Genomic DNA, 14,250 nt, shown 5'->3' with positions numbered 1-14,250 from the left:
TTTTGTTTACCATATTTCTGTTGATATATATATATATATATATATGTGTGTGTGTGTGTATATATATATATATATATACTGTGTTTGTTTCAAATAATTTTGAAAATAATGAAGAATTTAGTAAAATAACTGTCATTATTATGACGGCATTTTGAGTTAACACAAAATTTTGATGTGAGGCAGCAGTTCCCAACATTTTTACTACCAAGGACCAAGTTCTATATTTAAGAGATGAGGAAGTACATTATTTACATTATTTGCATTTGACGGATATTTGTCCTCATCTTGTTTGTTGTTAACACAACGTTTCGGCTGATATACCCTCCAGCCTTCTTCCGGTGTCATGGGGAAATTTCGAAACTGGGTTCTCATTTCTAAAGTATTTTTTTATGTTATTATTATCATTATTAAAAAAAAAGAAAAGAAAGCCGTTGGAAAACCGATTATAGCAGCGACACCATCTAAGAATATCTGAAGAAGGAATTGTATTCCGAAATATCATCGGACTATGGATAACTAAATTACAACAGGTATATAGTCCATTTTTTGTATTATAGTTTATTGTTGTACCATTCTAAACTTTTTATTCTTTACATTATTATTATTATTATTCACGTCACTGCCTAGAATTGAACTCGGACTCTGCAGGTTAGTAGCCCGTGCTCTTAACCATTACACCATATGCCCATAGGAAGAGAGCAAGTTGGTAACACTGATACATGGGCATATGGCGCAGTGGTTAAGAGCGCGGGCTAACCCCAAGATTCTAAGTTCAATTCCAGGCAGTGACCTGAATAATAATAATAACATCGAAAAAATACCTTACGAATGAGAACCCAGGTTTAAAATTTCCCCAAGACACCTGATGAAGGCTGGGGGGTATATCAACCGAAATGTGTTAACAACAAACAAGATGAGGACAAATATCTGTCAAATGTAAATAATGTACCAAGGACCCCTTATATTTAAATGAGTTTTCCCATGAACCCCTTTTGATATGCTTATCCTTATGTGTGTGTATATATACAGGAAATTTTGAATTTAGTTTCAGTACAATTTTGCAGACCATTAGGGGTCTGCAGACTACAGGTTGGGAACCACTGATGTGAGGTTTTAATTTGCATCACATTAATTATCTGAGATTCATTTTTCATTAAGACAAATATTTTTTTGCTTTTGGACAATAAATCTTATTATTAGAAAGGAACAGTTTTAATAATAATAATCACCACCACCACCATCATCATCATCATTTTACTGTCGACTTCTTCCAAGTTTATATGTGTCAGATGGAGTTTACTAACCTTAGTGCATATTTTGGTGATGATGATGATACTACACACACACATTTTTAGAAATGACCCAAAAAGACAATGTATATTACCTCTGAATTGTGAATTGTCTAGTTTACGCAGGGCCATCTTTGCTTCACGGATAGATTTAAAATGCATCAATGCCGTTGGATTGGTTTCTGCATCTTTGTATTCCATATTAATAACCTTCTTTAGGGACCTGTCACAGAAAAAAAAAAAACATTTAAGGTTTCACAGGAGACATTAACCATCTTGGCACCAATCCACCTGAGACTGCCCTTGGCTCTTTCATACAAATTCTTTGTTTTACAATAAAGTGAGCAAAATTAAAATCTTCCATCAAAATTTCAGGCTAAACAATATTTAAAAAATTAGCTGTGGAAGGTAATTCATTCAATTCTTTATTTTCAAAATTAATTGAAATTAAGACAATGAATTTCAATGGAAATAATAAACAAAATGTTTAACTCTTTAGCATTCAGATTTCTCTGTCAAATGTAATGCTTATTTCTTCCCATTGGTTTGAATTAATCATGTATTATCTCATAGCTTTGAGATTTTTAAGATGTGATAGCTTATTTTTAGAAGGACATTGTAGAGTAGGTGTGAGAGGCTGCGTCTGGCCAGTGTGAACGTAAAACAAATAGAATATTTGGGCTGAACATGGCTGGTTTGAATACTAAAGAATTAAAGTGATCTAAATTAAGAGCTTCCATCAAAATTTTGTGTTGATTTATATTCCAAGAACTGGATTAACCCATTAGTTTTTAAACTTGCCATACCTGGTCTAAATATTCTATCTGTTTTATGTTCAAACTGGCCCACCACACTCATGGAGTGGTTGGCGTTAGGAAGGGCATCCAGCTGTAGAAACCCTGCCAGATCACATTGTTGCCTAATGCAGCCTCTCGGCTTGTCAGTTCTCAGTTAAACCATCCAACCCATGCCAGCATGGAAAGCGGATGTTAAACAATGACTCTACAATGTCATTCTAAAAATAAACAATCATATCACCAAAATCACAAAACCACCTGGTGAAATTGTTGAGATGCTTGAACGGAGACGCGTAGATATGTGCTGCATCCAGGAAGTAAGATGGAGAGGAGGTTCTGCGAGGTTCCTCACAGGCAAAGAACACAGGTACAAGATTTTCTGGGCAGGGAACACTGACGGGGTCGGGGGCGTAGGAATACTTCTAGCGGAGAAATGGGTGGATAAGGTAATCGAGGTCGTTAGAGTAAGTGACAGAGTACTTAAGATCAGACTAGTGCTTCATCATAGATTAGCTACTGTCATCTCCGCCTATGCACCTCAACCGGGGCTACCAGATGGTCTGAAAGACCAATTCTATGACACCCTCTTGCAAACTACCTCGTCGACGAGTGACAGGGACCTTCTCTTTGTGGCTGGAGACTTCAACGGTCATGTCGGACATCGTGCTGGAGGCTTCCATGGCATACATGGAGGCTATGGCTTCGGTTCCCGCAACGAGGAGGGAACCAGACTGCTGGAGTTCTGTGATGCAACCGATCTTATGGTCTGCAATACCACCTTCAGGAAACCTGCCAGTCACCTAGTCACCTACCGCTCCGGCAGACACTCTAGCCAAATCGACTACATCCTCGCCAGAAATAGGGAAAGAGGGCGGCTTATAAATGCCAAAACCTACCCTGGCGAAGAATGTACCCCACAACATAGATTAGTAGTTAGCGACTTTGGGATCAAGGCAAAATGGGTGCCCAGAATTAGACAGGCTTGGAGGAGAAGGGTGTGGAAGCTTAAAGACCCTGCAAACGGACAGAGACTTAGAGACAAGTTACTTGAAGCATTTAACGAAATAGAAGGGGATATAGCATCATACAACGTGGAAGACAATTGGAGATTTCTGCGGGACAACCTGTTGAAAGCCACCGACCAGATTTGTGGGTGGTGTAAGGTCCCCTCCCGACCCAGAGTAACGTGGTGGTGGAACAAGGAGGTAGACAGGGCTATTAGACAAAAGAAACAGGCTTGGAAGGACTGGAAGAACGGTGGTAGCAGGGAATTGTACCAATGTGCCAGAAGGGAGGCTAGGCGACAGGTTTATTTAGCCAGAGGGGAAACAGATAAGGAAAGATTTGCCAATGTTCTGCGCCGTGAGGACCAAAGACTCGAGGTATTTCGTGTTGCAAGACAGTGTAGGAGAGAGAATAGTGATGTTGTAGGAGAGAAATGTGTTCGCATGGATGATGGTACGCTTGCATTAAATGAGGATGCAAAGAAAGAGGTCTGGAGATGCCACTACGATAGATTGCTTAATAAAGAGAATGAATGGGAGAAAGAGAGCCTGCCGTATGTCGACCCAATAGAGGGACCATCTATCCGAGTTGATAGTACCAGGGTAGATAAAGCAATTAAGAGTATGAAGACCGGGAAAGCCCCCGGCCCATCAGGAATCACTGCAGAGATGCTCAAAATATCTGGCAGTGTTGGCTATAGCCTAGTCACCCGTATTACGAACCAGGTGATACACGAAGGAGTCATACCCAATGACTGGTGTAGCAGCATCATAGTCAACTGCTACAAAGGTAAAGGTGACGCTTTAGATACAAATAATTACAGACGCATCAAGCTGTTAGATCAGGTTATGAAAGTTACAGAGAGGGTCATAGCCCAACTAATTAGGGAGCGAATCAATTTAGATGAGATGCAGTTTGGGTTCGTGCCAGGTAAAAGCACTACTGATGCCTTATTTCTAGTGAGACAGTTGCAGGAGAAATACCTAGCTAAGGATAAACCTCTGTACCTGGCTTTCGTTGACATGGAGAAAGCCTTTGACAGGGTCCCCCGATCCCTTATCTGGTGGTCAATGAGGAAACTTGGGATAGAAGAATGGTTAGTGAGAGCTGTGCGAGCCATGTACAGAGATGCTGCAAGTAAGGTGAGGGTTGGAAATGAGTACAGCAATGAATTCCGGGTAGAGGTAGGGGTCCACCAAGGTTCCGTCCTCAGCCCCCTCTTATTTACCATAGTCCTCCAGGCAATCACAGAGGAGTTCAAGACAGGTTGCCCCTGGGAGCTCCTCTATGCTGATGACCTTGCCCTAATTGCGGAGTCACTATCAGAACTAGAGGAGAAGTTTCAGGTGTGGAAGCAAGGTCTAGAATTGAAGGGCCTTAGAGTCAACCTAGCTAAAACCAAAATCCTAATAAGTAGGAAGGTAGATAAAACACAAACCCCTTCAGGTAGATGGCCCTGCTCAGTATGTAGAAAAGGAGTAGGTAGTAACTCTATAAGATGTGCCCGGTGCAAGCTATGGACACATAAGAGGTGCAGCAACATCAAAGGCAGGTTAACTAGCAAGTTAGTTTTTGTTTGTGGCAGATGTTCAGGTGCAATAAAGACTGTAAACAAACAGGAAACAACTTCTATCTCATTCCAGGGTGAAAAACTAGAGGTAGTCGATAGCTTCCGCTATCTGGGCGACCAAGTTAGTAGTGGGGGTGGGTGTGCTGAAAGTGTAGCTGCTAGAATAAGAATAGCCTGGGCAAAGTTTAGATAGCTCTTACCCCTGCTGGCGACAAAGGGACTCTCACTAAGAGTAAAAGGCAGACTGTATGACACATGCGTACAAACAACCATGCTACATGGCAGTGAAACATGGGCTGTAACTGCTGAGGACATACGTAAGCTCGCAAGGAATGAAGCCAGTATGCTCCGTTGGATGTGTAATGTCAATGTGAATACCCGTCAGAGTGTAAGTATCTTGAGAGAAAAGCTGAACATTAGAAGCATCAGTTGTGGCGTGCAAGAGAGACGATTGCGCTGGTATGGACATGTGGTGAGAATGGAGGAGGATAGCTGCGTGAAAAAGTGCCACACCCGAACAGTTGAGGGAACCCGTGGAAGAGGTAGGCCCAGGAAGACCTGGGCTGAGGTGGTGAGGCAAGACCTTCGTACATTGGGCCTCACCGAGGCAATGACTACTGACCGAGACCTTTGGAAATGTGCTGTGCGTGAGAAGACCCGGCAAGCCAAGTAAGATCGTTGCCAGTGCCCCTGGACTGGTTCTTGTGCGGGTGGCACATGAGATGCACCATTTTGAGCGTGGCCGTTGCCAGTACCGCCTGACTGGCTCCTGTAGGATTTTCGAGCGAGATCGTTGCCAGTGCCCCTGGACTGGCTTGTGCGGGTGGCACATAAAAGACACCATTTCGAGCGTGGCGGTTTTCGTGCGGGTGACACGTAAAAGCACCCACTACACTCTCTGAGTGGTTGGCGTTAGGAAGGGCATCCAGCTGTAGAAACTCTGCCAAATCAGACTGGAGCCTGGTGTTGCCATCCGGTTTCACCAGTCCTCAGTCAAATCGTCCAACCCATGCTAGCATGGAAAGCGGACGTTAAACGATGATGATGATGATGATGACGTCTGTTTTCCATGCTGGCATGGGTTGGATGGTTTGACTGGGGACTGGTAAGCCAGGAGGTTGCATCAAGCTTCAATCTGATTTGGCAGAGTTTCTACAGCTGGCTGCCGCTCCTGACACCAACCACTCAGAGAGTGTAGTGGGTGCTTTTTACATGCCACTAGCAGGGGGAGGGGGGACCAGTCAGGTGACACTGGCAATGACCACGCTTGAATAGTGCTTTCTATGTGCCACCAGCACAGGAGCCAGTCAGGCATCGACAAATCTCGGACAGTGCTTTTTGTGCCACCAGCACGGGAGGCAGTCAGGCAGCATTGCCATCAACCACACTTGAATGGGACTTTTTATGTGCCACCAGCACAAGAGGCAGTCAGGCAGCACTGCCATTGACAACCCTCAGATGGTGCTTTTTGTCCCACCAGCATGGGAGACAATCAGGCGGCACTGGTATCAACCATGCTCAAATAGTGCTTTATACATGTCACCGGCACGGGAGCCAGTCTGGTATCGACCACTCTTGGATGTGCCACCAGCACGGGAGGCAGTATGGATGCTAAAGGATTAATAATGATAAAGGTATTTTTACTAAATTTTTCATTATTCTTAATATGATTTATATATACCAAAGGACAAAGCATTACCCCGCCCACCAAAAAAAAAAAAAAAAAAAAAGGGAAAGAAAAAGGGAAGTAACTCTTACTTGGCCAGTTTCTCGATTTTCTCAAGTGGTGTGTTTTTCGGAATCCGTGACACGACAATAGTTCTGGCTCTTAAGTATTTACTCGACTCAACCCCTGGAAAGACAAAAGTCGCCTGCTTTTCAAATCTTTTACTCTTTTAATTGTTTCAGCCATTAGACTGAGGCCACGCTGTGGCACCATCTCGAAGATGTTTGTAGCTGAACGAATTGATCCCAGCAATTATTTTCTTTTCAAGCTTGTTACTTATTCTACTGGTGTCTTTTGTTGAACTGTTAGGTTACGGGGATGTAAACACACCAACACCGTTTGCCAAGCACAGGTAGGGAACAAACACAGACAAAAACACACACATGCACACATATATATAAAACTGAAAGAAGTCTATCGTAGACATACACACACACATATATGTGTGTGTGTACACGATGGACTTCTTTCAGTTTCCATTTACCAAACCCATTGACAAGGCTTTGGGTAGGTCTGAGGTTGTAGTAGAAGACACTAGCCCAAGGTGCCATGCAGTGGGACTGAGCCTGGACACATGTCAAATAGTCATGGATATGTTACAAAGTAAGCCATAGGAAGGATAATAACCACAACACAACATTTATTGTAACCAAAAACTGATATTTTGTCAAGAAAAGAATGCCTTATTGGAATCATCATCATCATCGTTTATCGTCTGCTTTTCATGCTGGCATGAGTTGGACAGTTTGACTGAGAACTGAAAAGCTGGGAGGCTGCACCAGGCTCAAATTTGATCCAGCAAGGTTTCTACAGCAAGATGCCCTTCCTAATGCCAACCACTCCAAGAGTGTAGTGGGTGCTTTTTACGTGCCACCAGTCAAATCGTCCAACCCATGCCAGCATGGAAAGTGGACGTTAAATGACAACGATGATGATGACAATTTAACATCCTTTTTTCTATCCGTGTAAGATTTAGATGGTTTGACAGGATCTAACAACAATCTGCATTGAGTTCAATGTCAGCCTTGGCAACAGTTTCCCTCTCTGGATGCCTTTCCTAATGCCGACCACTTTACAAAGTGTGCTGGGTTCCTTTTTGTATGGCACCAGCTGCAGTGAGATTACCAAATATCTTACAATAATACAAGACTCCTCAACCGAACAGGGAACAGTATTGAGGAAGATGGCTTTGTGCCATTTGAGGACAAGTTAGATTATTTTCATCTTTCTTTAATCTTTTGTTTTGGTCATTAGACAGTGGCCATGCTGGGGTAACACTCTGAAGAATTTTCCTTGAATGAATTGAAATGATAATCCTAATTTAATATCCATTTTCCATGCTGGCATGGGTTGGACAGTTTGACAGAAGACTGATAAGCTGCACCAGGTTCCATGTCTGTTTTGGCGTGGTCTCTATGGCTGGATGCCCTTCCTAACACCAACACTCCAAGAGTGCAGAGAGTGCTTTTCATGTGCCAGTTATCTGACACTGGCATTAGCCAATCAGACTATGATTTGATAGGTCTTCTCAACCACAGCATATTGCCAAAGGTCTCGGTTACCTGTCACTACCTCTGTGAGGTGACCCCAGAACTAATTTTTTTTCAAGCTTGGTAGCTATTTATATTGGTCTCTTTTGCTGGACTGCTAAGTTACAGGGACATAAACACACCAGCACTGGTTGTCAAGCAGTGGTGGGGGACAAACAGATCAAAACACAGATGCAGAGACACACACACACACAGAGGGGACTTCTTTCAGTTTCTATCTACCAAATCTACTCACAAAGCTTTGGTCAACCTGAGACACTCGCTGAAGGTGCCACGGAGTGGGACTGCACCTAGAACCATGTGGTAGGAAGCAAACTTCTTACCACACAGCCACACCTGCACCTAAAAACAGGATCATGTAGAATTATGAATAAGGAGACAGGAAATAGGTCTACAACAAGACAGCTATTTCATCATTATCATCACCATTAAACAATGATGATGGATTAGGTGTCTCGCTGTAGACCTATTTCTGTCCACAACACAGAAAACAAAATATTCGGCTTGAGGGATCTTGGATACGTTTACATTATAAAAGATAGAAAGTCAACATGTCGACGTACGTTTGGTTGGGGGTGCTTTTTTCTGTGATGAAGAATCCCCCATATTTCTCCGATCGGCAAAAGTGATGAATATGTTACGACCATCAAATTCTTTGATGGTTTCCATTGCTTTAACAGCGTCATCTCTGCAAGAAGAAGAAGAAGAAAATATATTTAGTCCTCATACTATATATACACACATATCATTATGATGATACTAAATATATACATACATATCGTTATCATGAGGGAACCTGTGGAAGAGTTAGACCCAGGAAGACTTGGGATGAGGTGGTGAAGCACGACCTTCAAACGTTGGGCCTCACAGAGGTGATAACAAGTGACTGAGACCTTTGGAGATATGCTGTGCTTGAGAAGACCTGGCAAGCCAAGTGAGACCATAACCAGCCCATTTAAGAGTACCCTTCAATCATTGGGCAATAAATTGTGCTTGCAAAGACCTGTTGAGTCAAGTGAAGTCACTGTCATTGCCGATGATTGGCACGCGTACCAGTGGCATGTAGAAAGCACCATTCAAACGTGGTTGTTGCTAGTGCCGCCTAACTGGCTCTTGTGCTGGTGGAACGTAAAAAGCACCACAGGAACGTGGTCAATGCCAGTACCACTTGACTGGCCCTCGTGGCAGTGGCATGTAAAAAGCACCCACTACACTCAGAGTGGTTGACATTAGGAAGGGCATCAAGCTGTAGAAACTTTGCCAGATCCAATTGGAGCCTGGTGCAGCCTCCCGGCTTGCCAGTTCTCAGTCAAACCGTCCAACCCATACCAGCATGGAAAGTGGATGTTAAACGATAATGATGAAGCAAAATGCTCTCTTCATGATGTTGGATAACTGAACAAGTTGAGTAACATTTAAAGAATGGGTAGTGACAGGATTTGAAACTGTGACCATCTGGTTACCTGTTCTGTTTCATCTTCGTCATCATCATTTGGTGTCCATTGTTCATGCTGGCGTGGGTTGGACGATTTGACCAAAGCTGGCAAGCTGAGGGGCTGCACCAGACTTCAGAATAATTTCTGCAGGTGGATGCCCTTCCTAATGCCAACCACTCCGAAAGTGTAATGGGTGCTTTTTATGTGCCACTGGCATGGGTGCCATTTGCACGACACCAGTATCTGCCACAACTAAGATTTCATTTAACTTGATGGGTTTTCCTTCTCAAGCACAGCATTTGCCAAAGATCTTGGTCAACTGACATTGCCTCTGTGAGGCCCAGTGCTCAAAGGATGCTTTTTATGTGCCACCAGCACAAGTGCTAGCTATGCTACAATGGCATCGGCCACACTGCCTGTGAGGCCCAATAAATACATATTCAATAACAAATCACGTAACAGTAGAAGATAAACAAATTCAATGAAATATTTATTACAAACCTGAAAGAATATGTGACATAACCAAAGCCTCGGTTCTTCTTAGTTTCACCTAGAAATAAAAATCAACAAATTTCATGAGAGGCAGACATAAGTGCATGGTTAAGCAATTCATTCTACAACCATGAAGTAGGGGTTCAAACCAGTGTGTGGAAGCTTTCAGCTAATGCCTATAACAGCAAGTCAATCAATACTTTGCAAGTGAAATTGGCAGATAGAAACCCATCACATACATAGGTATATCTTTTACCTGTTTCCGTCATTAGAGCACCGCTTTTTAGTCAAATAAATCGACCTCAGGACTTATTCTTTGTAAGCCTAGTACTTATTCTATCGGATTTCTTTTACCGAACCGCTAACTTACGGGGACGTAAATACACCAACATAGGTCGTCAAGCGATGTTGGTGTATTTGTGTGTCAAACACAAACACACAAATACATACATATATATATAAATAATATATGAGTATTTGTGTATATACGTACATGTATGTACATACCTACATCTACATGTATATATAGATGCATATCTGGGTACAGGACGTAGCAAAAAAAAACGTGGACAAAATGATAAACGGAGTACAGAAAACACACAGGCCACATAGAGAACATTTCCTTCATCAGCTGCCACCATTCTAAAACTAAGCGTTTCGAAGAGTTAGGGCAATATATATATACGACGGGCTTCTTTCAGTTTCCGTCTTCCAAATCCACTCCTCGGCCGACCAAAGCTACAGTAGAAGGTACTTGACCAAAGTGCCACACAGTGGGACTGAACCAAGAAGTAAGGTTCTTACTACACTACTACTCCTGCACCTGTGTGTGTGTGTGTATGTTAGTGAATTCATATTTCCCCTGTCTTCACATGTGTTTCGCTGGTTACAAAAAGGCTCAGGTGGTGTCGATTCGGTTGTTGTCAACTGCAAAAATATGTCCGGGCTTCTTGACTTCTTTGCACGTTCTTCGTAAGCAAAAAAGCTCATGCAAATGCTGTCATTCGTTTCCAATTTTCCACGTCACTATGACCAGGCAATCTAATCCATGCAAGCATGCAAGACATTCCAGCAACGACCAGCTCGTTTTTTTTTTGCTTCACAATTTTAAGACACTGGAGGTTGTTAAGCGAAAGATTTAGCTGCTCTTTCTAGCAACTCAAGTGATCAGGTTTCCTTGTTTCATGCATTAAGATGTTGTTTCGCTCATCAAAGGCAATTGGGCCGTGATAATCCTATTTTTAAAGGCTATACAGGATTCAATATGGGTGAGAGATTTAGCTGTTGTTTCTAGAAAGTTCAATGACCACTTATAGGATTCCCCGTTGGCTTTACTACATGTTGTTTTACACCTATTACACTATTTAAGCACTTTCACCAATAAAAGGATTTATATCACATGGGATTTAGGTTTCAAATTTTGGCACAAGGCCAGCAATTTCAGAGGTGCGTGTTGTAAATCGACCCCAGGACCCAACCGCTACGTCTTTCCTATTTTTGATGATGAAATGCTAAGTCGACCAGGGGCTAATACAGAATCGCATTTTTTTAGGAGAGGTGCGATTCTGCATTACCCCCCCCCCCCCCCACGGCGGAATTAGAACTCAGACAGTAAAGACGGACAAAAATGCCGCTAAGCATTTTATCCGGCGTGCTAAAGACTGCCAGCTGGCCGCCTTAGTTGGTATTAATACTGATGTTAATTACGGTTAATTACAGCCGATGTATATATTTGTGTTGTCTTCATTAATTACTTTTACATGTTATGATCATAAGTAACAAAAATCAGTTAGTTGTTGGTCTTTCTCTCACCGACGTTTTCAGTTCTTAGAAATATAATTATTAATTCTATTTTATATATTTAAGTCTGTAATATTCATAATTAATAAATATTCTTCACCACATGCTGACATTAATTACAAATTGAACCAACATCGGTGTAACTGGAGCGATTTATAAATAATAAACAGAAATCATGAGAAACTTACCTTTTTCTTTAATAACAAAAGCCCGTTTAACTGGTCCAACCTCACTAAATTTATTCGCAAGGGATTCATTTGTTGCTGTCAGAGGTATTTTCCTAACAAACAGGGTCCGAGACTTATCCACGTGCTCCTCCATATTTGCTATCGTTCCTTATAAATATACAAAACCGGGAATGCGTTTAATATTGTCTTCTTATTTCAGCTAAACGAAACTACTAAAACTTCCAGAATTTATTCGTTTCAGCGTGAATTTTTTTTCAATCGTCTCTTCTAGCTTGTATTTAAAGAAAAATTCCGAATTTTGTCTTTTGGACCTTTTGAAGACGTGTCGCCTAGTGGTTAGGACAGCTCATGATCCTGAGGTCATGAGTTCGATTCCTGGGCGCGCCTTCTGTCCTTGAGCAAGACATGGAATAAATTTCATGTTGCTCCAGTTTATTCAGCTGGCAAAATTGAGGGATCTTTCTGATTTGGCGGACACCATTTTTTATTTAGTGTGTTTTCTACCGAAACACTTTAAAGCTTCGAAAGATCCAATAAAAGAATACCAGTAAAGTTAATCGCCACATCAAAGTGGCTGTTTCATGTTACTACTAGTTTAACACCAGGCAGAACTTTCGCCAGCTGGTTTCGGTTGGATTCTGAATCTCTGTTGCTCAAAATTGTATTGTATTGCAGCATTCCGTTGGTTAGAGTTATGGTTCCAGCTGATTCAATCAACGGAACAAATTGCTCGTGAAATTAACGTGCAAGTAGCTGAGCACTCCACAGACATATGTACTCTTAACGTTGTTCTCAGGAAGATTTAGTATGACATAGAATGTTACAAGTCAGGCTCTTTGGACACTGGTAGAATGTGTCATATAAAACATCTTTTACTCTTAGTGTTGTTGAGAAAAGTTTATATTTTTAAAGTTATTTCGTGTTAAAACTGTCGTATTTCGGTAATTTCAACCAATCACTGACGTCTATTGAGGTGAAAACAATTACTGCTGTGGATTGTCAACAACACGTGGCGGTGTAATGGGATCTTTTCCCTTGAATAAAATTAGTGCCGTTGTTTGTCAACAACAACTATCGGCGGTACTGTTATTTATGACATCGTTCCCATTACACCGCCACAATGTGTTGTTGACAATCCACAGCAGTAATTATTTTCACCTCAATAGACGTCAGTGATTGATTGAAATTACCGAAATACGACAACTTTTAACATGAAATAACTTCGAATATAAAATTTTTTCTCTGTTCTATAAGACAAAATATACAAGTATACGAAGTTTTAAAGTGTTTCGGTAGAAAATGCACTAAATAAGAAATGGTGTCCGCCAAATCAGAAGGATCCCTTTTATTCCTTTATCTGTTTCAGTTATTTGACTGAAGCCATGCTGGAGCACCGGCTTTAGTTGAACAAATCAACCCCAGGGCTCATTCTTTGTAAGCCGAGTACTTATTCTACCTGTCTCTTTTGCCGATCCGCTTAGTTACGGGGACACAAACACACCAATAAACAGACACACAAACATATACACACATACATATATACGACGAGCTTCTTTCAGTTTCCGTCTACCAAATCCACTGACAAGGCTTTGGTCGGCCCGAGGCTATAGTAGAAGGCACTTACCCAAGGTGCCACAAAGTGGGACTGAAACCAGAACCTTGTGGTTCGTAAGCAAGTGCCTATCCATACAGCCACTCCTATCTTGCTTGCTTGCTTGCAATGTTACTCAGGCAAACTGGCGCATAATGAGAAAATACTATGAATGAAGTTCACGCAGAAATATAAATACAAGCGGAATAAAACAAATTTCGCTTAAATTGGATAAGTCGTTGTGAAGATATTAAGGGTTTTCGGTGCTTAAGGGAAAAGTCTCCGAAATTAACTTGATCCTGAAAGGGAAGTAACTCTTAGCTTTCGATTATACAGTGACTTAAAAATGAAAAATGTTTCTATTTTCGCTTTTGTTAAACACAATATTTTAATCATTTAGAAATATTTTTAAGTAAATGTGTTTTCAAAGATGTAAGTTGTTTGTACGATGAGTATTTATATCTTAGCTTTCTTTAAACAGACAATATCTTAATGGATTCTAAATTATTTTTCGAAGTGAATACCATTGCAAAAATTCTTTTTGGCATAAATATTTCATAAAAGACCCGTTCGTAACCTCAGTTTGAAATAATTAAAATATGGAGGGGGAAAAGCCTCGTTTTTATGGGTAAAACCTTAAGTGATTATCTCCCTTTGCCATTGTCCATCGATGCCTATACCATTTGTCCAATTCCACAACGGGCTTCCACACAGTTTCTGTCTACTAAATTCGCTCACAAAGCATTGGTCGGCCCGGAGCTATATTAGACGACCTTTGCCCAAGAAACCGCACTATGGCACTGAAC

The 14,250-nt window shown here is 41.5% G+C and overlaps 1 protein-coding gene across 1 annotated transcript in view; it reads right to left on the bottom strand.

The window, feature by feature from the left end:
- Nucleotides 1–12,005, bottom strand: part of LOC106867243 (RNA-binding protein 28) — a 36,912-nt gene extending 24,907 nt beyond the window's left edge. Inside the window, exons 1-5 of the mRNA XM_089348200.1 lie at nucleotides 11,854–12,005; nucleotides 9,875–9,923; nucleotides 8,501–8,625; nucleotides 6,420–6,513; nucleotides 1,385–1,512 (exon numbers count right to left, since the gene is read on the bottom strand). Coding sequence (XP_089204326.1) covers nucleotides 1,385–1,512; nucleotides 6,420–6,513; nucleotides 8,501–8,625; nucleotides 9,875–9,923; nucleotides 11,854–11,986 — 529 coding nt within the window. The 5' untranslated portion in view covers nucleotides 11,987–12,005. The remainder of the gene's footprint in view (nucleotides 1–1,384; nucleotides 1,513–6,419; nucleotides 6,514–8,500; nucleotides 8,626–9,874; nucleotides 9,924–11,853) is intronic.
- Nucleotides 12,006–14,250: the final 2,245 nt, after the last annotated feature.

This window comes from Octopus bimaculoides, chromosome 2, assembly GCF_046866305.1.
Source record: "Octopus bimaculoides isolate indiv1 chromosome 2, ASM4686630v1, whole genome shotgun sequence".
Classification (NCBI taxonomy): Eukaryota; Metazoa; Mollusca; class Cephalopoda; order Octopoda; family Octopodidae; genus Octopus; species Octopus bimaculoides.
This window is presented reverse-complemented; position numbering and strand designations above follow the sequence as displayed.